This window comes from Nothoprocta perdicaria, unplaced genomic scaffold, assembly GCF_003342845.1.
Source record: "Nothoprocta perdicaria isolate Ctin4 unplaced genomic scaffold, notPer1 scaffold_38, whole genome shotgun sequence".
In the NCBI taxonomy this organism is placed as follows: Eukaryota; Metazoa; Chordata; class Aves; order Tinamiformes; family Tinamidae; genus Nothoprocta; species Nothoprocta perdicaria.
This window is the reverse complement of record NW_020455621.1, coordinates 3,403,027-3,429,727: the sequence shown is the minus strand read 5'-3', so window position 1 is coordinate 3,429,727 and position 26,701 is coordinate 3,403,027. Positions and strand designations below refer to the sequence as shown.

The following is a 26,701-nucleotide window of genomic DNA, read 5'->3' as shown; positions in this document are numbered from 1 at the left end:
AGCCTTGCTAAAACCTGTGAAAGAGAGATGGTAAAAAATAAGACCTGACTTTATTTACCTAGAGTCTTTTCAGCATACCTGTTAATGTGCTCTTGCCCGGCTCTCAGCCCTTGCTGACCGGGAATCAGCCACGGGAGTGTCAGCAGCCCTGGGGAGGGTTTTGCCTTTGCAAAAGGCAGCAGGTTGTACCCCACATTCCAATTTTTTTTTTCTTCCCTTTCCTTTCCTGCTCCTTCCAAGTGCATCTTCCATGTCTGGTCGCCTTGGTTTTGTTAGTCTGACAGCTTTTGCTCTCATGTGGCAGCAGCCTCAGCAAGAGCAGGGCAAGCCGTGCCCTGCAGCCGCGCGCCCTGCGACCAGGCGGTGCAGCCCAGCCATGCTGGGTGTCTGTCCCTCTTGCTCACAGGGCTTTGATCCATCGCAGCAGTGTAGGAGGTTCCCAGTTGCTCGTGGTCCTTTGGCCTCGTGCTTCTCATTGGGAAAGAGAACTATCTGCGACCCCAGAGGCCTCCTGCCCAGGTAGGCCACCTGTGAGTCAGTTTTTGGCTTGTTTTTGTCTTGGGAAGCACTTTCTCTCACCCTCATTCCTCCCAGTCTTGCTTTTTCTGGTTCTTGTTCCTGAGCCAAGGTTTCTCTCCAGTTGCAGATTTCCCTCCATGCTTTCCATAGTACCTTGCCTCCTGTGGTCATTACGTGTCCACATTGCCTGCTTAGCTGGATGGCTCTTCAGGAAGCTCCTTGTGGGGAAAAAACCCAGGGCTGGCTCCAGAGTCTGGGCTTAGCGATAGGGATGGCCCTGTCACTGCTCGGTGTCCTTGCTGATTTCTGSATGTGTTGCCAAATAAAGAGGAATAGGTTTTTCTCTCATTAGGGAAAAGCTCTGAAAGCAGAATAGCTATCTAAAAAACCTGTAATTCTGCATTATCTGAGGATGTTTCTGTTGTAAAAGAGTTCCTAAAACCAAGTGTTGGAGTGTTCCTTGAGAATAATTGCAGCGATTAGTAGAAGGTTATTGTAGATACTTCTATTCATAGACTGCCCCTAAATTTAAAGACAAAATATGAAGACTGAGACTGCCTGGAGGATATTTTTATAAAGGTGCTTGATGCTGCATTTAAAGTTTATCACTGTCTACTTTTATGCTAGTATTASAGAATCTCAGAGAGGCTGAGGTTGGAAGGGGCCTCCAGAGATSAWCTAGCCCAGGCGCGCTGCTCGAGCAGGGACACCCAGAGCCAGCAGCMCCACAGGAAACTGCGCCTGCTTTTGGCAGAAGGGAAGGCCGGCAGATTTATTCCGCTGTTGCCGGCACTTTTCCCGTAGCAGAGAACCACAACAGGTCGTTCAGACCGATCCGGAGCTGCTCTCCCCGGCATGGGCGCGCTGGGCTCACTCGCTGGTGCCGGGCTGGCCTGGGCTCCCCGCGGATGCCGCTCGGCCACCGTGCTGAGAGCTGCTGTTCAGCCTCAGGGCCCCGGCGCTGGTGGCAGTGCGGGGGTGGGTGAGGACCCTTCCCGCCTGCGGCCGTGAGCGGTGTCCTTGGTGCCGGCTGGCGCYGCCCTCTGTCGCTGTGTGCAGCAGCTCGGGGGCAGCGCACGGGGCGAGTCCAGGTAGGCTGCTTCGCACGCGTCTTCTACCTCTGCCCTCAGCACTGGGCCTGACCTCTGTGGCTAAAGCCAGATTCCTCAGTTACAGCTCCCTCGCTTTCGCAAGGAAGCTGCTCAGTGGCAGAAGATCGTAGGCCAGTTAATGCTGAAATGAACCTCTGAGGATCTCTTGTCTAGTCCTCGCCCTCTGCAAGCAGCGCCGGCCTCAGTGTCGGCTTCAGCACCACAGCTGGCTTCTTGGGGCCTGGCCTCGCTGGGCCGTGAGCACCTCCAGCAAGGGGGCTTCCTCCCAGTGGTCGAGCACCCTGGCTGTGGAAAAGCTTTTCCTGATCCCTTGCTGGAGTTTTCCAAGGTTGCAGTTTGTGTCCCTTGCCCCATATCCTTTCACTGTGTGCTTTGGGAGAAAAAAAAAAAAATCTGCTTTTCTTTCTATCTTCTTTACATCCTYCCATTATACAGCTGAAAATAGCCATCATTGTCCCCCACTGGCCTTCTCCAGGCTGAGCAAATCCACCTTTYGTGCTCACCAGCTGCCCCTGACCATCCTCCCGGCCTCTGCCTGACTCACTGGAGTGCGTGGATGTGGGTCTGCTACCAGCAGGCCCGGAGACGCACGGGCAGCACAGCASAGCACAAGGTGTCCCTAGAGGGCCCTCGGCCGCCTTGGGAATGAGCGAGCCCAAAGGCGGGAAGGAGGTGCCTGAAAGTGAAGAGCATCAGAGGACTCGGAGKGAGACCGTCCACGTCAGGAGGCCTTCATCAAGGTCTTGTTAGGTTCTCATTAATGTTGTTCTCTTCCTATTTGCTATTCCTGCCCTCATATTTTCACAATTAGCAAAGGGTCTAAGGTCTACCAACAGCACACTGTGGGCACATCAGCTTTTCAGAGAGACCGAATAGAAGAGGAGACGAGAGCTGCCTCTGTCATCGAAAGGTGCTGTTTGGCCTGAAGCAAGTTCTTGTTTCCTGGATGAACTTGGCCCCTGCATTGCTTCGGGGCTGCCTGCGGAAGGGCTGTCAGATGCCCCCGTGTGTGTAATTCCGCGGCAGTCGTGGTGGGGCTTTGGTGTTAGCTCCTGTGCTCCCAACTATCCACACCAGCCCTCTTGGAACACGGCGCGGGTGTCCCGAGCTCCCACTGCGCTGCTACAGCACCGGCCGGGCAGCGAGCGCCGGGCAGCCGGGATGCTGAGGGCGCAGCTGCCCTGTGCCAGAGTGCCAGCCTGTCCAGAAATCCGTGCTGGGAATCACTGGGTGCTTAAGGTTGGAGGGGACCTTTAGAGACCATCTAGTGCAACCCGCCTGCACTCGAATGGGGCCTCTGCCGAACTCTGCTATTTCCTGCCTCCAGCAAAGGCATCCTATAGAAAGGTCTTGATCTGTTTTTGACAACATACGGGTAGGAGGAGAGAAGCAACAACTGAGTGTTGTGCTTTTTGTTGTTTTAGTCGAGACCCCGGTCTTGTTTTGCTTATTTACACAAGCTCACACGATAGGAGCTTCCTTGTGTTTCCCACTCGCATTCACTGTCAAAGGTCGGAAGGGCGGCACATCCTGCAGGTCCTGCTCTCAGGTCTCGTGTTGTCCTGCCCAGGTCCTTGTGGGTTCCGTGGATTCCTTCATCCTACAAGGCAGAGCCTTTCTGAAGCTCCCTCTGCAGCCTGGGCTCGCTCTCCCGGGCCGATCCTGCYGGCAGCAGCTCCAAAGGGTGGTGGGACCAAAAGCGTCGCTTGGCCGGCAGCGGTGTCCCTGTTCTGCCCTTCCATCCTTCCCACTGCAGCCCACAGCAGATGTGACCGATGCAYGAGTTTTAGGAACTTTTAGGAACATAGGAGGGCTCATAGGAGCTTTGTGTTACAGTTATTAAACTGAGCTGTCAGAATAGCTTAAGATTCAGTCGAAAGGGAGATCTTTGTGCCTGGATTTCTGCCCAGTTTATAGCCATCTATCCATGAACTCTGCTACTCTCTTAGGGAACCAGCACACAGATTTCCGAAGCATCCTTGTGCACGTGGTGGCCATTTTTTTCCCRAGGTCTCTGGGAATTGGGCTACGCATGCCCAATGTTTTAATGATTTGAAAATCATCATAAAAGCAAAAGGCGTGGGCAGAAGTTCAGAGGGGAGAGCTAATAACACAGTGACTGTCGCTCTGCTGCATTGCCCGTGTTTGCTGTCCCCCCCGCCCCCCGTAGGCTTGGGCGTCCGTCCTTGTCCTTGCCCTTCAGAGGGAGCCAGGGGACGGTCCCCACAGGGCCCGAGGGCCGGCAGGATGAGCAGCCGGGCCCTGCGCTTCCCGAAGGGTTCCTGCCTCTGCCTTCGCACCCTGCAAGGGTCTACAGGGATCAAAGCTTGGGTGCGTTTCCCTTAAGGATTTCCCCACCTCGCCTCATAGGGCAGTTGTGTAGCCCCTCTTGAACTACATAAGTCCTGCTTTATTATCCAGCTTCTCTCAACTGCAGGAGAAGCCCTCTGAGAAATGGGCAGAGTTTCGGCATCATTGGCCTGCACTGCTTTTTTTTTAACTTGAGTTTTTTGATTTTTTATTTTTTTTTTCTGTGAATTCTCAGCCAAGCTAACTGGAAAGATCGTCAACTGTAGTAAAAAGGAGGAGTGGATGAGCCATCCTGCCCTGTGCCATGTTTCTGCCTTGGAAAGAGACTTGGGAAGGTCACACAGAGCTAGGTCACTTAKGAAACTCCTGGGCAACGTGGGGAAAGGTTGTATGTGATGTGATGAAGCCACCCCTATGTGGGCTGTGCTGGAGGAGGCAGGACGTTTTGGTCTGGGCTCACCTTTCCTCAAGAGAGCACAACTGGGGTGCCGTTCCTGCCTGGTGCCTCCTTGCAGCTCCTTGCAGCTCCGTGCGGTGTGGCCTCACCAGCACAGGGAGCTCCTGCTGCTGCTGCTGCTGTTGATGCCACCGCTTGGCCTCTTGTTTTGAACACTTCTTGTCATYTTCCAGCTCATCTTAGTGTTAACAAAACCTGGCAAAAAAACAGTTGGCTAAATAGGCAGGTACCTTGTGGGGAAAAGCATCTTCAATGCTAACATCTTCCACACTTAATTCAGAGGTAAAGATCTAAGTGCAAATTCAGCTGTTACCTGCTGTGTAACTTCCACTAGTGCGTCATGGTAAGAAGCCCTCTTTGGTCCATTCAGCCCTGACTTAACAAGTGTTTATGTTTTTCTTTGTGCTTCCTAGGAGCCAACATCTTTCTTACCTCATCTGGACTGATTAAACTAGGAGACTTTGGCTGCTCAGTGAAACTGAAGAACAACACCCAGACAATGCCTGGAGAAGTGAACAGTACCCTGGGGACTGCAGGTGAGGAGATGCATGCCAGGCAGATAAATACTTGTCATCCAAGTGAGAGTGAGGGTGCCAGAGCCCTGGCACAGGCTGCCCAGGGAGGCTGTGGAGTCTCCTTCTCTGGAGGTCTCCCAGACCCGCCTGGATGCCGCCCTGTGCCCCGTGCTCTGGGTGTCCCTGCTGGAGCAGGGGGTTGGACTAGGTGATCCCTAGAGGTCCCTTCCAGCCTCAACCATGTTGTGAGTCTGTGATCCYCTCTGGTGCTCAGATGCTTCAATGAAGTGTTGGGCTTGTAGAAAATTGGATCATTTAGGGAGGCTCAGTTTGACCTTAGCTAGTTAGATGTGCTTTGCATCTGGCAGCTGAAAACAGAACYGAAAGATAAGCTTTATTTGTCTGGTAACTGTAAAGGTTCTGGAGCTTCCATTTCCCGGGGCTGTGTCTTTCTCTGTAGCCTGACTGAAACAGTCTGGACTTTATGTAACAGCTGCTTGACTTGTGTTTTAAATGTGAATAACTGACAGCCTCCAGCATTTTCACTGCTATTTTTCAAATTGAGGCATTTGTGCTGCAAATGTGTCAGAGCGCAAGAAGCCAGCAAAGGATAAAACGGAGCAAGAAACGCTGTAGCTCGTGGCCAGTCATTGCAGATGTGTTAACAAGCGTGTGGTTTGCTGGGCTGATCACTGCAGTAGGTTCCTCCTGCTGCTGTTCTGCCTGGCGAACTGATGGCCCTCGTGTCGTTCCGCAGCCTACATGGCTCCCGAAGTCATTACGAGAGCCAAAGGAGAGGGGCACGGGCGCGCAGCGGACATCTGGAGCCTGGGCTGCGTYGTCATCGAGATGGTCACTGGCAAGGTAAGGACGTGCCGTGCGGTGAAGGAAGGAAGCTGCTCGGGGCAGCTCCCCTGGAGGGTCTTGGTCCCCTCGTGGCGGTTCATTCATCACCGAGTCCACAAGAACTGAGGTCTTTCCGTTTTTCAAACTTGCTTCAGAAACATTGCTGTAGCAGTAGCTCTGTTGGCTGTTGCTAAATCAGCACTAAACCTGCATTTAGCAGTTTTGTTACCCGTTGCAGAGGCCATGGCATGAATACGAGCACAACTTCCAGATCATGTATAGAGTGGGGATGGGTCACAAACCTCCTATTCCTGACAAGGTGAGCCCGGAAGGGAAGGACTTCCTCTGCCACTGCCTGGAGAGCGACCCAAGGATGAGGTGGACGGCCAGCCAGCTCCTCGACCACCCCTTTGTCAAGGTCTGTCCCTCGGCTGTCCCAAGCCCTGCCACCCAAGGGCTCTAGATGGGGGTGGGAAGGGGCTCTGTCCTCTGCATGTCTGCCCAGGGCTGGTATCCCGGTGGTGCTGGATAGATGCTGTCCCGAAGGCTTGGCAGCTTCTGAGAGGCCCCTTGGCTGCTCCTGGCAAACATTGGACTAAAAACTGGTGTGCACCATACAGCAAGTTTTCGCTGTTCCTAGATGTGCTGTTTCTATATTAGAAGGRCTTCTCAAACTTTTGAGCAGGCCCCGTTAATTGGATCTCAAGGGCTGCACAGCTGCAGTTTCAGGGAGTACCTGTGCACCTGTGGAGAGAAGGGCCCCTCCATGAAAGCGGGAGCAAGCCCGTGCTTGGGAATGAAACAGTGTGCTGCTCTTAAACATGTGTCTGGCAAACAGCATTGCTATGAAATGCTGCAGTTCTTGTGTTTAATTATGGTTTAATTAGTTGCCTAAGAGTATTTTACATTTTCACCCACAAATTTAGGGGTACTTGTAACTTTTTTTTGGAAGACGTAGGAGCAGTCGGTTTCTGAAGCTGTCTCGTTTTCCAGCACCAAGTTACTCACATTAGGATCCTAGTCCAAGTAACCGTGTTTGGGATCATCATCCCCATCCATCTTTCTTATAAATGCCACCGTGGCCAAATCCTCTCCTCCCCTCGGCAGGATTCTGCCCCAAGCAGGTACGAATTGCAGGGTGACAGCTGGACTTGCTCTTTTGTCCCCTTCACAGGTTTGCACAGATGAAGAATGAAGTTACTCAGTCTCTGGCCTTTTTTATTCTGGCAAAGTATCTCTTAATCACTACTGTATGTAATATTTACATAAAGACTGTGCTGAGAAGCAGTATCAAAGTTAAACATATGAAGACTGCACAGGTGACGAGCGTCACTCCTTCTGCTGCTCCTGTTCTCGGCACATGTTGCTCCCGTGGCGGTGTCCGCAAGTCGAAAGAAGCTGCATGTTTCAGTGAAAGTGCCATTACTACTGTACATGGACCAGACCCCTTTTTTTGTTTTCTCCTGTTTCTCATTTGATTGAGAACTGTAATGTTAATATGTAGTATTTTTGAACTCTGTAGGTTCGAAAAGATGCTGTAGTGTTATCAGGCGTTATGGACCTTGTTTTTTAATCTGTTTGTTGAGTGCACTGACTGTGAACTTTTACTGTTTTTGTTTATTTGTTTTTGGYGAGCTTCAGATTTGTTATGCACAAGGCTGATTAATGAAATTTTAAAGAAGTTTTTTCTCAATAAATGGTTTATTTTAGGAGTCGTTTGTAAGATTGTGGTTTTTTTTTTTTTCCTCTGAAAGTAAATGCATAATAGTCGGGGACAGGGGCTGCTGTCACTCTTCAAACTGSTTTTTTCCCAACTCTGTTTGGAGACAATCTGGAAGGAAGCTGCTTCTACACTGCAGTTGTGGGTGTTTTTTGTCAAGATCATCCAACAGGTAAGACAATTTTATGCTGCAGAGCAGGTAGCAGAGCTCAGGTTCCTGCCTGTCCCACCCTGAGGCGATGTGTGAGTTAGTCTGTGAGGGACAGCATTCAGAAATGAACTTTCCTGCTGGACTGGATTACTATGAGYAGGGAATGGCTGAGTGCAGAATGGGTCATGACAGTCCTCGTGTTGTGCTGGGCAAGCACAAGCAACCCTGCTTTTCCAAACTCTTAGCCCCCACTGTGTGATCCTGCACTTGGGCTGCTCAGTGTTGGTCACTCATAGAAACRGGAGAGGGGGCCCCGGGGGGAAGGGGAGCGGTTTCTGAGGAGYCAGCCTGCCCTGCTGAGGGGTTCAGGTACTGCCCCTTTTGTTCGCTCCCGCCTTATTACAGACGTAGCAACTCACTTAGAAATGCTGGGAGTGCAAGTYTGCATATTCCTGGTAATTCTGGATCTTAACATGAATAACATGCGAAGCAGAAAACTTTTAATAGTTGGCTTTAGAATAATTTTTGTTTCTTTTTTAATCTTTACCCTTTAACTGCAACAAACTAATAGCTTTAGCAGTGGAAGATACTATGAAAGTAGTGGGCTTTTAAATCTAGACGTAGGCAGGCCTCAGGGAGGCTACTCAGGGAGGCTGTGGAGTCTCCTCCTCTGGAGATCTTCCAAACCCGCCTGGATGCCGCCCTGTGCCYCGTGCTCTGGGTGTCCCTGCTGGAGCARCGGGTTGGRCTAGRKGATCTCTGGTTGATTCCTTCCAAGCTCAACCATCCTGTGATTCTGTGAAGCCTCCCTATGCAGTTGACTCACTTGCTATTTCTGGGCTTTCAAAAATACGCTGCACTGCAAGAACCTCCCCTCCCGTCCCTGTTTTCAGCCCCCCAGGCCTCTCCCTTGCACAGCTGCTCCTGTCTGCCCACCTGCTGCTGCGGCGGCAGCGCCGGAGTCTTCCTCGCTCCGCACTCCCCCCGGAGCGGGCCGGCTCCTTGCCGGCAAACAGGACCCGGGCCCGGCCRCTGGYGGATGAGTGGGTGGCCACGGGCCAAAGGAAGACACGCTCACGGCACTTCAGCTGTTTATGCTTTTATTTTTGTATAAACAAACATAAGTAAGTCTACTTTTTGTTAAGGCAGTTGTAGAACATACAGTTGCTTGTGGTGGAAAGGGGCAAACACTGATTCCTACCAACAGAACAGTCATTCTTTTAATACAGTGAACGGGACTGTTTCACCTTTGGCAAGTAGTGTTAAGGTCTGTGTTTTTCAGGGATGCTGGAAGGGCCTGGGCTGCAGTCCTTGTGCGTGGGGGCTTGGAGAAGTGTCGAGGAGGAAGGATCCAGGCCTGGCCTGTGTGGCCTGTGTTCTAAGGGCTGGTCCCAGGGAAGCAAGTACAAAGCAGTCTCAAGGCTCCTCACCAGCTACTCCCATGTTGGGTACTTGTGCCTGGGAGAGGGGCCAGGAACGGGCCCAGACCCCCACGGGGGTTACAGCCCTTCCTACCAGCCTAGCTCGGGCGGCTCTCGAGCGGCAGCGCGACGGGACCGCGGGTGCCGCACGAACCTGCAGGGGCTGCTCAGGGCGGCCGGCGCCGCACGGGCCTCGTTCCAGCCCCTGCCCCGAGCAGCCGGCGCGGGGCGGCCTCGAGGAGCCTCCAGGAGCCTCCAGGAGCCTCCTCCCGGCCTGCGCACCCCGGTACCGGCACCCAGGTACCCAGCCAGGGAGCGGGGCCTCACGCTGCGGCAGCAGCAGCTCCTGTTTCCCTGTTCATGTTAAGCCCATTCCCTTGCGCCCAGAAGGGCAGAGCTGCGTTAGGGCACCACGGGGCCCTTCAACCCTGCTCCATTTTCCCCCATCCACCCTGCAAAGACCCCCCTTTACCTTCTAGACCCGGCCCTCTGTTCCAGAACGCCTCGGCAAGCAGCACGTACACAGGCACATAAACCCCTAAGCCCTTGCCCTGCCTCCAAACAGGGCAGGTGAGGAGCTGCTCCCCCTCTCAAAAGGCTTCTCCTCCCTGCCCCACACTCGAATCCTTCCCTGCTTKTTAGTGTTGTAAATGACCTGGCAGCCTGGGCAGCAAATGCACAGGTCATGTTCTGAYGCTCTGTTGCATGAGCCCTGTTTCTTCTAGCTCTATCTTTTCTGCCGCTCTAATAAAACATTTACAGCAGTTGCTGCTACCTCCRCTTGCTTTCTTTCCTAAAGAAACACAGGCTCTGCCTTCCTAGACTTCCGTGCTGCGGAGCTCTCTGCAACGAAAACGTAACTTCAGGGACTGTGTCAAGGAAAACACCCACTCACTGCTCAGTATCAGTATTTTTAGATTAAAAAAAAAAAACAGATTTTCTTTACTGTTGATAGTTGGAGTTCCCTGCTCACCCACCTTTTTTCCAATTCCTCCCCCTTTTGAATGAGTTTTTTGCACTAACTTCCTTTTACACATCCTTGACACGGGACCTTTAAAAGGAATGTGAGAGCACAGGAAGTTTTTCCCAAGGGACCTGGTAACTATTTTTACTTAATACAGAAGGGTGTCAAACACAGACAAGCCTTTAAAAAAACCCSAAGCCCTGCCCCTGCCTGAGGCTGCGCTCCCCAAACCCAGGAGGGCAGTTAAGAATTACCTCAAATCAAATGTTAGGAGGCTCCCAGGAAGCCGATTTAACAGAAAAAGTAGGAAACGAGATACTTGGGATCATAGCAGTGTAGGAGCAGGGAAAATACCTTGTAATGCACCCTTTGCATTACTTTGTTACAGCGTGGCCCCTGGGTTGTTGTTTCCACCACCGTTAGAAAGGCCTAGTGTTTGAAGCTCAAAGAAGTGATTTATTACCTGCTCTTCCAAACTGCAACCAGTTTATTCTTAGARGAGGTGCCGGCTTCAGGTGCCCTGCCTGGGGAAGGCCGCAGCAGCAGCACCCTGAGCTCTGGTGCCCTGGTGCAAACCGCGCTCCCCGTGAGGCCACGGCGAGCGCCTGCCGGAGCAGAGGGGCCCTTCCTCACCCGGAGCGTAAGCGGGCTGGAAGGGCCCCTGTGCTGAGGGCTGCGGGCTCAGCGTGTGCAGCAAAGCTGCCCTGCTGCTGCGGGGGGCACGGCAGCCCAGGAAGGAAGCAGAGCGTTTCACTGTATTTGAACACYGACAGGTTATAGATGTTAAACTGTTAATGCACCATCTAGACAGTGACCGACTTCCCTCTCCTCGTGGCTTTGTGCTGCCCCTTCCTCAGGGCGCGCGCTCCCCTAACGTGGCAGCAGCCACGGGGTCGGTACTCCCACCCGACGGGCACGATGGAGTTTTTGTCTTCAAAACGTAGGACACTTTTTATAGGAGCCCAAACCAAACAAATGCAAACCTGTTGTGGTGAGTATGTGACGGAGGGCATCTTTCCATCCAGCCCGGGCCCCCAGAGGCAAACAAGAGGAGCGCGGATTCGGCTGCGCATCCTGCCCCTCCTCTGAGCTCACTCCCCGACCGCGAGATGCACCAAAGAGTTCCCACAAGCTGCATTTGTTCCCTTTGGGTCAAGCAGTCCCTGGAGGCGCTACTTGCGTTTCTGCCTGCTCTCGTGGTTGCCGTAGGTGGAGCCCTTGTTGATCTCCGTGACGCCGATCATCCATCTGACACCCACCGAGGCTGCAAAACAAGCAAGAGAGCCGCCGTCAGCAGCAGAGCTGCTCGCGGCCAGGGAGGGTAGAGGCCTGCGTGCTCAGGGCTTTCTGGAAGAGAGTTACGGGCAGGCCTTGCCGTGGGTACTCCTGCACCATCCCAGCGCTCCACCTTTGGGCAGGGCACCCTGCCCAGCTCAGCGGACTCCGTCACCCTCCGCACCCCGGGAAGGAGGAGCCCGGGCCTCGCGGCCTCCCCCGCGGCCTCCGCTCTGCCCTTCGGCGAACGCGGCTCTGAAACGCGGCGGCATGTACAGGGCACCAGCAAGTGCAGGGTATCCCCATACCCCCCTATACCCCCATCCACAAACGTGTAAATTCAYGTTATCATTTCATCATGAAAGCATTTCTTAACTCCAGCTCCCACAGCCGCTTATAAAAGGCCAAATTAATTTACAAGACTGCTACAGTTGATCTAACGTGAGTCAAGTTTCACTAGGCAAGAGGATTGTTTTGTGGCTTATTCGCAGTGCAGTGATGTAGGACTCAAGTTTAGGATCAAGGCAACTTGAGCTCAGGCCCTACTTTTCCACAGAGGCTCTCAGCTCCCCAAGACCGTCCTCGCCAGGCCCCGCTCAGCAACTGAGCCTGCCCATGAGGGCTCCCCTTCCCTCCGGCCTAACCCCAGCACTAACTCCAGCTCTAACCCTCCTAACCCCAGCACTAACCCTCCTAACCCCAGGCCTTCGGCACCTCCCGGCTTGCCCACCTCCGCCTGCGCCCGGGGCCTGTTGTGCCGGCTCTACCACCGCAAGTCAGGACACTTGGAAGCGATAAAGACGTTACCTAAATACCGAGACRGGCCCAGGAAAAAAGCCAAGCAAAGCGACTTTGGCCAGATCTTTAAATATTTAAAACAAAAGGGTATAGAAAATGTTGGGAAAACACTGGTGAATTACCATTATATAAGTGAAGATGGGGAGGTGAAAAAAGGCAAAAAACAAGCTGTAGGCCTTTATAGCTCATCATTAATAAAAAAAGGAGTGTTGCATCTTGAACAAAAAAATATGCAAGACAGATTTATCAAACAGGGAGTCAAAGTTACCTACTTTGGATAATTACACTGTAAAATGTACCTAATTTACTTGAAGGCAAAGCAAGAGGATGCTGTGACCCGGGCAGGAACCACGGCTGTGATTCCCAAGTTTCCTCGGGCCTGACCCGTGACCCTTCCCCTCGCCAACGTTTCGCTGGCTGTTGCCAGCGGGTTCAAAACAGCTGCAGGGAAAGCATTCGGATTTGCCTGAGTGAACAGCACCGGGTATTTTACTCCTTCAAAATACCATTCCCTGCAAGGACCCAAGTCGGCTAGGCTTGGGGTTCCCAGGGKGCCCCCGAGCTTGGTGATAACCTTCAGAAGTAGAGGAGGGAAAGAGCCAGCAAAAATGATGAGCCCGAGGGGGCTCCCRCCAAGCCCACGGCAGCCCACGGCGCAGGGCTAATCCCTGCGGGACAGGCAAGAGCCCCCACGGGCCACGGGAAGGGCTTTCACCCCGGCCATCAGGAGAGAGGAAGCATCTCTGACACTCAAATGGCCACGAGCTGGGAAGGGCAGGGAGGATCCAACGCGCACTCCTGGGATCACGACACCAACAGCGTTAAGCCTTTAACCGGAAAGGACAGAAAGAGCTTCAGGAGGGAGACCGGAGTGGCCGTCGGAGCGGCCGCCTGGCACGGCAGGGCCCGGCGCGGCCCTCGGGCCTCGTCGCTCCCGCTCCGCCCGCGCAGCCCTGCCGCCTCGCGGTGCCCTCTCGGCCTCCTCCTTGGTTCCCGGCAGCTCCTGGACANAAGGGCTTTCACCCCGGCCATCAGGAGAGAGGAAGCATCTCTGACACTCAAATGGCCACGAGCTGGGAAGGGCAGGGAGGATCCAACGCGCACTCTGGGATCATGACACCAACAGCGTTAAGTCTTTAACCGGAAAGGACAGAGAGAGCTTCAGGAGGGAGACCGGAGCGGCCGTTGGAGCGGCTGCCTGGCACGGCAGGGCCCGGCCGACCCCTCGGGCCTCGTCGCTCCCGCTCCGCCCGCGCAGCCCTGCCGCCTCGCGGTGCCCTCTCGGCCTCCTCCTTGGTTCCCGGCAGCTCCTGGACACGCTTTAGTGCCCTCCCTCCCTGCCCACCAGCACAGCCCCAGCGTGAGAGCTGCCTGCCTGCCCATGGAGAGGGGCAGGGCGAGGGGCCCCGGCTGGGCGAGAGGATCACATTTTGGGAGGAGAGCAGAAGCCCGGACATGGCTGGGATCCCCCTTCCAGGCACCCTCCAACCACTGCAGGACGATCCCTCCCCATGGAGCTAGATGCCTCCCTGCAAAGGATCCCTCCCTGGGAAGGCTCCAGGCCACACCTGCCGAGTGGGGCAGCTCCGAGAGCTCCCACRTGGTCATGTGGCTACAACGAGCACCACGGATTCAGGAACAGAAAAAGAAAAACCGGAACSATCTGGGGGAAGCCTCCCCTGCAGCAGGGCAGCTCTCGGTGCCACATTCTCCACCTGAGAGCTTGTCAGTAGAGCAGGGGCGGAGGCAGAGCTCCTCACACCGAAAAGGCCGCTCAGCCCAACTGAAATTGCAAGCAAAGACGAACAGGGTGCTGGTTTCTGCGAGGCGCTGCTGCTGCAGAGGCACCGCTGCCCATCTCCTCCTCGCTGGGGGCACTGTGCCCGTGTCTCCCCTGCCTCACGCCTGCGAGCAGGCTGCTCCTCGGGCCGGGGCCTTCCCCACGGCCGCCCTCCCGGGCTAGGGTTTGTTCTGAATACAGCTGCAGCCGTAAGAGCTTGCTCTGCTGCTGCAAGGACAGGGAGGAAGAGAAGCGAGGAAGGAATCACAGCTTTTTAATTTCCAGTTAGAAGCGGCTCYGGCTGCCAGGCTGCCGGGGGTTGGTTGGAGAAGGGCTGTTTCAACATTTTAAAAGCTCAGACTTGACAGAGCCAAGAATGGAGTCTGTTTCTTGAACATTTTTAGCTGCAAGGAAACCACCTCATACACAATAAATACCATATCCCTCGGTACGAACCTCAGCTGAGGGCAGAGGATTTCCAGCCCTCCTCTCACGCTGCAGGACTCGCTCTCTGCTGTTTCCTGGGGTTCACCCCACACAGCTACAGCTGTGACCAGCACAGCAGGCAGAGGGACAGAAATTTCCTATGGACAGTCTGCAGAGCACCTAAGTTTTATTGGTCACATATGGAAAGGAAACATTTGCACAGCTATGGCTTCTGCTATCGGCTTTCCACCTAGCTGCTCTTTGTGCTGTGGCTCGGGGCTGCCTGGGGCCCTGGGCTGTGGGGCAGGCACCAACAGCTCCCGCCGAACCCCGGCCGGCTCCTGCTGCTACACATGGAGCACCGACCCCACCGGGCTCGTGCCATCAAGCCCTGTGCCATCGTGCTCGTAGCACCACACACGTAAGAGCTGTTTAGCCATTTAAAAGACAAGAGAAACTCTTTACTCTTTTGCATGCGCAGTGAAAATCTTCCTTTAAATTGCTGTTGAAGGCTCTGTAATAAAATACCTCCAAGTGCATGCACATTGCCCTCTTCAACACAAGGTACCAAAACATGAAAGGCAACCTGACACTGGGTTCTTTAGAGCCAGAGATTAGGGAAGAAGAAAAGCTGCTGTCAAATACAGCAACTGACATCTGACAGACTCATTCAGTGCATTAACACAGAAATATCATCACCATAAACAGCAGCTGTGAATTAAGCACACTAATTTCCTGCCGTTTGTCCTGTGAAGCTAAGGCCAGTTTTCAAAAGGGGCTTTTGTCCCCCAAATTACTTGAGCATTTATCCTCTGCAGCAGGGACTGCCTTGTGGTTGAAGCTGTACCACAAAGGGCTCCTGGTCCCAGACCAGGAGTCGGACGTGAGGACAATGCAATGATTATTTTGAGTATRAATAGCCAACCAGCAGCAGAACAAAGAAAGAGGGCACGGCTCAGCAGGCGCAGTATAAAGAGGAGACATCCTCCTTTATTTAGGTCTGAGGGTGTTTGAGCTGAACCAGCAGAGCTAAATATACGACCCTTGTTCATTCCCGGGATYGGAAGGTCGGGGTCTGAGGTACTGCTGTGCCGCTCTCACTCCAACCAGCGCCGACGGGGGGTTCACCTGTGGTTCTCCCAATCTGAATAGCTGGTTACTGAGGTGCCAGTAAGGGCCTGGCTAGCAGGACTGTCCTCTGRTGGGCTCCAATGGGTGCAATAGCCCTCCCAGGCCTGGAGTGTCAGTGGAACARGCCAGCTGGGAGGTCCAGGTCCAGTCACTGAACTGCCATATATAAAAATAYGGTCGCAACTGCTACTTCTGCTTCTTTCATTAAGGAATAGAAGGAAAAGGCCTCCTAGGGCCACCGTGAAAAGTGGTTTTGTCATCAGATTGCAGGAATATAAATTAGCTAGTCTGGTTTACAGGGAAAGCTTCATTTCACATTGCCGACTCAGCCAGGAACCAGATCACAGCTCACGCTGGAAAAGAGGGCAGACACAGTCCCTGGTGCTTGGCTACAAACCACACTGGCCACACAGGCCGTTCCAGCTGGCACCAAGAGCCACGAGTCTCAAAGGACATTCGTGTTCTTCCACAATCACCTCCCAGCCACCCAGAGTCATTGCTGAGCCCTTGCCCCAGGCCAGCAGCAGCCCTGTGCGCTGATCCTGCCTGCTCCCTGTCAGGAGGCGGCTGCATCACACCCGGACACTCGTGACAGTCAGACCCTTCAAGGGAAAGGGGGGCAGTCTGGGGAGATCTGCCCYGCTACAGAAACCAGCCTCCTGGCTACAGAAGTCCCTGTGACAGCCTGGGCTCATGTTCTGGTGCTTGCACAGCGTGGCCAAACATCCCCAGCTGGGAACAGAGCTACCTTTAACGGGACACGGTAAGACACAGGCTGGACTGCACCAAGGGAAGCGTCGCCCGTGCAGCAGGCAACAACACCTCTGCTTTTAGCCCCCCAGGCTGGGCCAGCTCTGCTTCTTGCTGGCTTTGCCGCAGGCCGAGCTCCCTCCTGCTCCCATGGGCTCTGCGCCCCACGGTGCCCCACAGACGGATGGGCTGCACATGTGTTGGGTACCAAGGCGCACGGGGGGCACTGCTGGCCTCATGCCTGGAAAAGGGAAATTTAAGCCACAAATAAGACAACAAGAAAGCAGCGGGCTTTTTTTTTTTTTTTTTTTTGGCTATCTGCTCTCAGTAGCATCCCACAAGTGGATGACTCTGGTGCTCCTTCCAAAAGCAGGGTAAATACCCTCCCAAATGGGACAGTCTGGGAAGCAGCATTTACCACCGTTAAAGTACCTCATCCCTTCCCATGTTGGGTTAGGGTACCCTCAACACAGACTGGGGCAGCTCAGCCTTTGTCTGCAACCCAAGGGGATCTGAATCCACATCTCCCATTCCTGAGGGGCACAGCCCGGCCGTGCTGCTCACATGGCTCCAGGTCCCTCTGGTGCAAATGGAGGCCAGCTCCTTGCTCAGAGAAAACAGGGGACACTTCTCATGCCCCCCAGCACACAAACAGAAAGAGGCACTGAAAGTTGTAACCATTGTTCCAACAACTTCTCATGCCTCATACCCGAAACACTTTCAAGTTAAAAAAAAGTATCAGCACTTCTTCCAGGTGCGGATAAGAACACAGGATTATCCATCCTTTCCTCCACTTCCTGCTTATTTGAATATATGAACTATGAGATTAGAAGTTATCCTTGCTCTTATCCTCCTTCTCTGGCCCAAAGCACAGCGAGACAGATCATTTCCATGAAAACAAAAACAAACAAAAACCCATTCTTCTTCCAATTATGAGGCACTTCCTCAGTAGCTTGGATGGAGCCCTGATTTGGTGGGCACCTTTRGAAAGCATATTTTGCGCCTGCCCCAAAAAGCCCCCCACAGAGGAGCAAAGGAGGTTATTTAATTGATTATGATCAGATTAGGGTAGGACCTGCCCAAGACACAGGCTTTCTGGGAATGCACAGAAGTGACATGTTGGAAATGAGAGCAAAGAGACATTTCTGAGGCAAGAAAGAACTTAGTGCTCTCCTGACTGCTCTTCTGGACATGGTACTTAACCTGTCTCAAGTAGCTCTAAGTTCCTTCAAAACCAGGATTGTGAAGTTATGGTTCTTTTTCTTTTGGAAAGAACGTTTGCAATACATTCAGATGTTAAGGGGGCTGTCAACACGTATGGCAGTGCAGCCACATGAAATACTTGCTCTATTAATGTATGACTTACTGTGTGAATGGGAGCCTACTCTGCAAACACCACTCGGTGCACCAGTTAAGCATACACAGCCAGGTACAACCAGGCTCCCAAACTGACCTCGTTCCTCCTTCCACAGAGGACATGAAATGAAGATCTTCCCGACCTTTTAGTAGGCTTTTTYGTTTTGTTTTGTTTTGTTTATCCTCCTCCTTTTAAATAATATTCCGCTTTGGCCACAAACCACAACAGTTCACAACTACCACAGGAACTGCAGGAACCAGCAATGACAGTCTTTGCCCCGTGCTACACAAATGGGTCAGCCTAGATGGCCACAACAGGCTCTTCTGGCTTTAAATCATAAGCTTATGCATTGGCAATAGGTTTCAGGTCAGCCTATGATTAAATGAAAGAATCCTCAACAGAATTAGCCATGTGCATCTCTGAAGAGTGCAGTTCAAGCGCACCATGTTGGGCACTACACAGGAAAAGAAATCTTGGAGGCAACCTCTGCAAAGTAACTATTTTGATTTCTCCAGAAGCAAGAAAATAGCATGCAGCTGTTACAAAACAACAACAACATAGCTATTTTAAAAGTGCTTTTAGCCCATTCCAGGCTGAAAAGGATAAAATGTTTGCTATTCTGTTGAATTTGCAGCTTATGATTACATTTAGTAGGCCTCATTAAATCAGGGGACAGCTGCCCCCACGTGCAACCTTAACACGTGCCGACAACTTACCCATTACGATGACAAATACAAAACTAGCCAGTGTCAGAGAAGAGCCGCTGTTGGCCATGTTGATGAGCAGCTTGAATAAAGGGTATAGCAGCAAAAGGGCCCAGAAAAGCCAGTTCAAAAGCGTCCATGGTCGTCGGGGTGGCACTATGGGCACCGCAGGGTAGGCTCCTGTTCTGTAGTACTCTTCCTGGAAGGAATCCTGCGAGGACCAAGGACAAGGCAACAGTTACATCCCCATCTGCCAACACAACTGCCCCTTCCWGACTTTGATGGCTCTCTGGCTGCACATTTATAACCCTGAAGGAACAGCAAAGACCTTCTGTTTTTAAGTGAGTAAGTCCATATTCARCAAAGAGCTTACACTGATGTGCCCATCCTGTCTGTCTCCTACACACAGGAGCCTGAAAATGCCAGGCCTAGAAGGTATAACTAGCTCACTAAAACAAAAAGGATGGGCACAGGGAAGAGAACACAAACTCTTGCAGCATTGCAAACCYCCATTGGCACCTCCAGCAGGAGCCAGAGCTGCCCAGCAAACTGCTGCTATGAGAGAAAGCATCCGGGATCCATCTTCAGCAGTAAATCCTCTGCTCCCTAAWGTCTTCCCCAGGTGTCTGGGGGCCAGAAGAGGGAAGCAGGCACCACCGTGCCTGAGCTCAACACAGCACAGCCCCTTCCTGCTCCTGCTCCATGGACGGAGCCTTGCTCATCTCTCATCCTCCTCTGGAAGGAAGTCTGGGTGTTCAACCTCTCTACAGACAGCTGAGTGCGCAAGCAGCTTAACTCTCTGCTTTAATATAAAAGGAGGGTAGTGGATTGAGGGGTKATCTGCTGTTATTCGGAAAAAAAAATAAAAAATGAAGCTTAAAAGGCCAAGCACTTGGTAGCATGCGCTGAAGACCATGTGGGTGAACGGCAGGTCTTTATCAATGTGATCAGCTCAAGAAAACACCACTGGTGGAAAACACAACTACCCCTCATGGTTCAAAACCTRAAGAATACTAATGTGTATTAACTACCTAAAAGTGGCTAATTAATAAAGTCAGAATTAGCCCAGCATAAAAGGAAAACTCAATTTGGTCAGAATGAAGCGATTAATTTCTCTCCTGAAGAGGAGACTTCAGAGAGTCTCCAAAATCTGGCCAAGTCAGGGCTGTCCTCAACAACCACAGGATTGTTTTTACTATGCTCTGATTTCATATTTACTTACACCCCAGCTGACACACACAATTCTTTAATTATTTAATRGCAATTACAGGCTGCTGCCGTTTTATCTAATTCAAAGGGCGCATTTAGCTTTTAGGAGATTACACAGTAATTAGCGCGTAGCACTCTGCTTGCTGAGATTAGAAAAATCTCGTCTGTCTTGTGCACGTGGACGTGGCTGCACTGGGATCATTACGACCAATTAATTAGCTGCCTTTGACAAATTATGCAGTGTCTGAAGTTTTCTTTACAGAGCCASGAGGAGTGTGGTGAGGAGTTTAACAGAGAGCTACTTATCATTAGTAAACTGATTTCTCCGATACATGATTAGGCTTCTAAATACCAGGAACACCCGGATTAAATTAAGGATTTCTCACTACACCACTATGGCCGTTAGGGGGCCCAGGGCTGCAGGCAGGAAGGGAGACAGGTTTAAAACCAGCCTTGCTTGCCTTTCCGCTGGTTTTCCTGGGCATCAGGAGCAGCGAATGGGTCAGAGAGGCCTCAGCAAGAGGCTGGACCCAGAGGACCAGAGGCCGTAGCCGCCTGCGCCCCCACTCCACACTTCACACCACAGTGGGCAGCCAGGATTCCTCGCCCTTGCAAGTGCCCATATTCCCCATGGAAGAGCCCTGTAGGTTGATGGGGCTTTTGAGAGGGATCCACGAACAGCTCAAGTCTGCATCTGACCCCACAGTGCTCCTCAACACCACCCTCCCCACCCCATGCCCAAATTCCCTGTCGAACTCCGTGTACAACTTCCCAGCTTGCACTAAATCTCACCCAGCCCCCAGGATAGCTTTCAGGCTTGGGAACACGCTCCGCCAGTGTCCCTCCTGCACCCGATTTACTTCCGACAGGGGGTGACAAAGGAACAGGGGCTCCCTGCAGCTGCAGCCGCGGTGCTCCCTGCAGCCTGGGCGCTGCAGCCGGGCTGCACGCACCTTCCCCGTCCYATTTGAAAGCAGAAAGCAGAGTGCTACTATCAAATAGGCACAGCAGCTGATGAGCACGTATGTTGCAATGCATTACTGCTCCCTGAATATACCTTTTTTTCAAATGTATTTTATCACGTAAATATTTATCAATTCTGAAGACATTAACCTGAAGGAGATTTCACTTTTTGGAAGCAGCGCTTGGGCGGCAATGCTGCTTGTTATCTAACCTAAAAGCCAAAGAATTTTTAAGAGAATCGCATCAGAAAGGTGAAACAATTCTGTTTTTTTTTTTCTTTTTTTCCCCTCCTTTGGGCTCAAATCTCTTAGCAGGTTTTCCCTTCTTCCCCAGTATAAACAAATGGCCTGTATTCTCCAAAACAATCTGGTTTTGCAGAGACATGGCCTCTGTAGTAAGGAGTAACTGCAGTGAAAGAAGATTTCACTGATGCAAACAGCTGAAAGAAGAGGAACATGCCATATTAAAAAAAATATATAATATATATATATTTAAAAAGCTTTTAAAGGAAAACTGAAAACACATTCCTTCCATAGTTAAAAGGGAAGCTACAAATGTATTCAATCAGCAAACTAAGTTGTTACAAAGAAGAAAGCAGGATGGATGCACACTTTGTTTGAAATGGAAATAACTGAGCTTTTGCCAAATAAAATAATGAAAACTTGAAGTGAAATAAGGCAAAAGACTTAACGGGAGATTCAGGAAAACAATCACCACACTTATTTAATTTATGTTCTTGTCTTGCAAATGTCTAAACATTATCTTAGGAACATGAAACAGGGTCAGAAACAAAGTTACAGCAGTACCAAGTAGATTGCAGCATTCAACTAAAGGGCCGTTTCCATTTATATTCCTATACAGAAAGCACAGGCCAAAAGGTAACATCATGTCCTTCTGCAAAAAGGTGCAAGATATTCATAAAAACAAAAAACTTGAGGAACATACTCCGATAATACAAAGAATGCACTTGGAATTCTTCCAAATGCATCTACAGCACACAATTCCCTATCCTATGGAATCAGGGATCTTAAACGTATCATGTCCTCTGTGTACAGAACCTGAAAGAAAATTAACAGGCTGTCCAATTAATACTAGTTACTTGCTTTGGTCATAAAAATAATTAAATAAAGTCCATCCAGGACTTAAAACCAGGTAAAACACATTTAGCCCAAATGTTACTTCTTGATTTAGGATGTATCTTGAAGGAGAAAAGAAAATCTTCTACTAATCAGCAGGCGGCCTTTTGGTTGTTTTTTTTTATCCCTATCCAACTCTCTAAAAGAGAAATAAACCTTTTTCTTTCTGAGGCTGCCCTTCCAGAGGAGCAGAGCCCCTGTCCCARGCACACAAAAAACCCCAACCCCCAAACCTGGAAGTATCACTCACTGTATGTATTAYGCACAGTACAAAGATCCACTYCCAGTATAAATAACTGGAAATTACYGATGAGCCACCAGGGCTCAGATAAACAAAACAAAATCAAAACCAACAACACAAACACCTTTTCTTGATACAGTTTGTGGAGCCAGTTAGAACATTCCCGCTCATCTTGTGGGACTTCCTCTAATGGAATCCGCCTGCAAACAGTAAACAAGAGAAATAACAAAAATATTTAATAATTCAACTGTGATGAACACTTTTTTTTTTTTTTTTTAATGCTCATTACATTTTTCCACTACATTTCTCTCCATTTTTGCTATAGATATTTGGGTAAAGAACTCCAAGACTCTTCCAAAGAATATTCCTTGTCCTCTACATTTAGGAATGTCAACAACAACTTCTAATGATTATTTGTGTTTTATATATGTATACCTACACTGTAATAAAATAGATGTGACCCTATTGTCTTGCTCCTTTGGTCAATATAGTCATAAGGAGAGAAGTTGGGAAGTCAAGGCAATAGAAGCAAACAAGGCCATGCAGATTTTACAAGTTTCCATCGTGTGCAACACCTACATTTATAAGCATTTATAAGCATTATAAGCAAACATGTAGGATTTTGAGGAACATCGGTGTTGCCCTAAATCATCTGTGTTGCCCAAAACAAGCTTTGCCCTCATCCTTATGCTGAATGGAAGAGCTTAACAGCAAGCTGAAAAGGCCAGAATGGAGAATAGTTACAGAGCTCTGCAAAACAACTTTCCTTCTCCGTTAGACTGACTTGGAGCAGGTTGCAAGGGTTAAAATGAAAAGCAGAAAGGTGCACACGTCTACATTGTCAGCAGAGGGGCTCACTCGGGCAGGAAGGGCCAGCTGGTCCTGCAGTTTGGTATGCCATCAAGAAATTAAACACACATTCCTTACCTTACATATAAATCTGCATGGTATTTCTTTCCATTTAGAACTCCCAGTAACGTTGGATTCTCATTATTTCTAAAATTGAGGGTCGAATCATAGACTGCCGAAACTGCAAGAGGAARAACAAGATATGTGATTACCACAGCAAACACAATTCTTCAGCGTTATCACAGTCCTTTTGATGGACGGAACTAAAAGCAAAGTGATTCTTTGGTAAAACACCAAATGAGCAGAACAGTCACTCAACAAGGAGCACATTCAAAGATGAACATCAGCAACGGTGCCATAGTTTCAGCTGTTACCAACAGCAAGATGACAATAGAGTATTCAACCATACTGCTGAAGAGGCCAAATACCCAGTGATCCTTTCAGGAACTACTACAGCAGAGGTAAAGGGTTTGTTCTCCACCTTTCTGTCCCTCCCCATGGAAGGCAGGATGTTGGGGATAAGCAATATGMAGTTAAAGTGACTGACAGTGAAGTGCTAACATAGAGAACATCCTAATGGTTGAAAAAGTACCACCTTGCACACCTCACTGAGGGCTTAGAGGCAAAAGCTCCCACAACTGAGCAGATAAGCAGGCAGATAAATGCTTAAAAAACTATGAACAATACATCCAGTCTGACTAGTTTGACATCTAGTCCGACATCTCAGTGGCAGCCAGTGACACGACAAGGGGCAATGGGTTTAAGCTGACACACAGGCAGTTCCATCTCCATGTGAGGAAGAACTTCTTTCCTGTGAGGGTGACAAGGCAGCGGAACAGGCTGCCCTGGGAGGTTGTGGAGTCTCCTCCTCTGGAGATCTTCCAAACCCGCCTGGATGCCACCCTGGGCCCCGTGCTCTGGGTGTCCCTGCTGGAGCAGGGGGTTGGACTAGATGGTCTCTAGAGGTCCCTTCCAACTTCAATCTTTCTGTGATCTGTGACTAGAAATGGGTAAAGTCTGCGGGACATGTCCTAGGGCAGGAGGGCCACGAGGCCTGCAGGCTGGCCACGGCGATGGGACATCTTCGTACGTGGTGAAGGCAGCTACCAGCAGCCTTCCCTCAAACTGACCTGCACCCAAGACTTTGGTCTTGGGTAACAYCCTGTCTGCAGGTCTGGACTGCAGGGTGACACTAAAAGCATCCACAAAAGTCATTCTTACTTTCCCTCAGACAGCATCAAAATAAAATTTCTCAAGAAAAATGACATTTCTCATCCAAGAGCTTAAGAGTCCAAAAATCTCTTGCTCTAAAACAAGTTTAAAAAAAACAAGTTAAAAACATTCCAACTGTCCTATCACCAGACGAGTTTAGGCAAGGCTTCAGAAGTTTTGCTTTAATTATGAAATGACATACACTTCTTAAAAAAAGAATAAATTCTCTTAAATTGAAATCTTTTTCACTAAAAAACAAAGTCAGTTCAACAGTATCAAGTCTTTCCAGAGGTTCAAAGCAGATCTTAACTCCAAACAAATTTGTTCAGCTGMATTGCTAGTTTCCGATAAAAGAAGCTAGGTTTTCTGTTTTATTTTCAAATCACTGAGCAGTTCCCTTTTATACCTTTTGCTTTTGATTCCCTTTATAGGATTACAGCAGAGAATGGCATACTCTAGCGGAATTAACAAATCCTTGGATTATACATTTAGAAAGTGTTTTCTAACACTTTCTAACTCAATGTATAATCCCTTATATACAGKATTCCTTTGCATCCTATATATTCCTATATAATATATACGGGATCCCTACATATGTACCGCTTATATATGCCCTTGGTGTTTCAGGCAGTCCTTTGTGGACAAGGCTGGTTCAGGGCCTGAATGGGGCGGGTGGAGGCGATTCCTTTATTTTGCATGGGTGTGAAATCTTTTTTGCCCGAATACACGTTTATACCCCGGGCACAGCACAGCCAGGTGCAAAGGCATCTCTCCACGCATGCACCTTCCTACCCYATCAAACCAGCTGTGTCTGAAGCTGCTTTTCTGCGAGATGCTCCRACAGGAGGGCTCCGTGTGGCGCCTCGCAGGGGTGACAGGAACACCCGAGCATGGGTGCCCATCACCCATCACAGGCACGTAGCCATAGGAGTAYGTTAAAGAAAATCCGCCAGTTCCTACAAAATAGACCTGTGTATACTGASAGTCTGCACATATCACCACCTACAGCAACATGTCATTGCGTATTATTTAGGGACCAACTATTACTGAGGGTTGAGAGAGACAGAAGTGGTCAATCCTGTCGGCATTCGCATAAAAAGGGAGTAATTTCTAAGAAGAATTTACATTTTTAGAGCATGGGTTCTGGCAAAACAGACTTGCAGCATATTCTCTATTTAGAAAAAAAAAAAAAAAAAAGGAAGAAGAAGGAAAAAGAGGCTTTCCTGTCATTACGACAGCCTTTCAAATGCTCTTCACTTCTTCCTTTCTCTCCAGGGGAGAGATCCGAATCCTAACTTGCGYTTTGCACAGAGTGACAAGGCAGGTACAGCAACACTTCCACAGGAATTTGCAGATGACAGCTATCTGTGATCCACTATCAAACAAGACTGTTTTGCTTAGAGGTACGTAGGCTGGATTTTTGCAGTAACAGCGAGTATCTATGAAAAGCTGTGATGTCTTGTGCTTCTCATTGAGCCCTAGCGCAGAAATCCTAAATTCTCATTAGCCTCAACTTGTCTGATCTAGCAAGTCGCTGCTTGCGGACTGAGGTAGTAACACACACGTTCCTAAGTACATAAACAATTTAGGAACCCAAGTCTTCTTTTTTTCTAAAAGTGCTTCAGATATTTAGCATACTAAATGGTTCTACATTCTAATACGTTCATGTAGGTAAACTCATGAATTCACACTTTTCAAAAACTGAACTTGGGGTCCCCCAAATGACTAATTTCCTTTTGAAGCATATCTCCACAACTCAGTTGCTTGTATGATTACAAGCCATACCAGGTTCTGTTTGCTTTACACAGAGTAACAAACAGCAGCAAGATGCTGCAGGCCATGCTGCCCTCCTCCTCAGCAGGAGAGCCTTGCTTCTTCAGAAAGGGAAGGTTAAACTGKGCCCTTCTCAGAGTTGCTCACGGCTGCACACAACTTCCCTCTCTGTGCAACAGACGAGAGCCCAACTATGCTGCCCATTCTGGGGAGGCAATTTGTCAGGGCCTGACGAGCTGCAACACTGRTATCACCTACCTGACTTGCAAGAGGATATGGAGAGAGACATGATGGATAGCAGGACAGCTGACTGCAGCATTTTTTTGTACTGCAGATACTACCCCAGATCTGACAGATGAAAACGTAGCTTCACCAAAGGCAAAAGGAGTTATGACTTAACATCAGTGGAGCTAGAACACTGCCTTTTTTATCTGCTTAAATAATATCATGTCTCTAATAGCACACAAATCCTCCAAATCCCAAAAGTATTGTAGCTTCTGAGTACAGCAACTTTGCACTAGTGGTCATTTCTTTGTCCAGAAAACTACACAGTGGAAGACTTCACTGGCTCATACCAGTTATAAAGAAACAACACACTGCAAAGGCAAGGGGAAATGTGCATGCCATATTCTTACCAATCACATTCTCAATGCAACTGAAGCAACCAGAGGGTAAAAGAAGAAGACAGAGAATAAGCAAATTCTGCTTTATGTTAGTGTTATGCAATAAGGAAAAAGCTTACTGATAAACCTCTCCTACATATACATTCAGAAGAAGTCTGTCTCCCTCCCCCCAAATCCACAGAGGTCTTTTGACCTCTTTTGTGTTTGAATTTGTCGTATATATGAAAGCAGAACACATTTTGAAACAAATTCAGTATTACTTGATATAAATATTTACCTGAGGAAATATTTAAGACAGATGATCTYAGTTTCTCTGAAACTATAGAATGTATTTGTCTTGGAATAGGAATAGGATTTCTCAGTAGTACAGTAAATACCAGCCTTTGGGAGTGTCAGTGCTCCAGTTGAAACTGAAGGCATGAAATCTCTAACCCCTGATACATAGCCACAAAAGAAGAA

The 26,701-nt window shown here is 49.9% G+C and overlaps 2 protein-coding genes across 2 annotated transcripts in view; one reads left to right on the top strand and one right to left on the bottom strand.

Moving 5' to 3' along the window:
- Positions 1-7,471, top strand: part of MAP3K4 (mitogen-activated protein kinase kinase kinase 4) — a 64,814-nt gene extending 57,343 nt beyond the window's left edge. Inside the window, exons 25-28 of the mRNA XM_026044723.1 lie at positions 4,812-4,934; positions 5,671-5,777; positions 5,998-6,177; positions 6,934-7,471. Coding sequence (XP_025900508.1) covers positions 4,812-4,934; positions 5,671-5,777; positions 5,998-6,177; positions 6,934-6,954 — 431 coding nt within the window. The 3' untranslated portion in view covers positions 6,955-7,471. The remainder of the gene's footprint in view (positions 1-4,811; positions 4,935-5,670; positions 5,778-5,997; positions 6,178-6,933) is intronic.
- Positions 7,472-10,671: 3,200 nt separating this feature from the next.
- AGPAT4 (1-acylglycerol-3-phosphate O-acyltransferase 4) overlaps positions 10,672-26,701 on the bottom strand; it is a 53,162-nt gene continuing 37,132 nt past the window's right edge. The window contains exons 6-9 of the mRNA XM_026044745.1: positions 22,713-22,815; positions 21,910-21,985; positions 18,249-18,447; positions 10,672-11,279 (exon numbers count right to left, since the gene is read on the bottom strand). Of these exons, the coding sequence (XP_025900530.1) occupies positions 11,188-11,279; positions 18,249-18,447; positions 21,910-21,985; positions 22,713-22,815 (470 nt within the window). The 3' untranslated portion in view covers positions 10,672-11,187. The remainder of the gene's footprint in view (positions 11,280-18,248; positions 18,448-21,909; positions 21,986-22,712; positions 22,816-26,701) is intronic.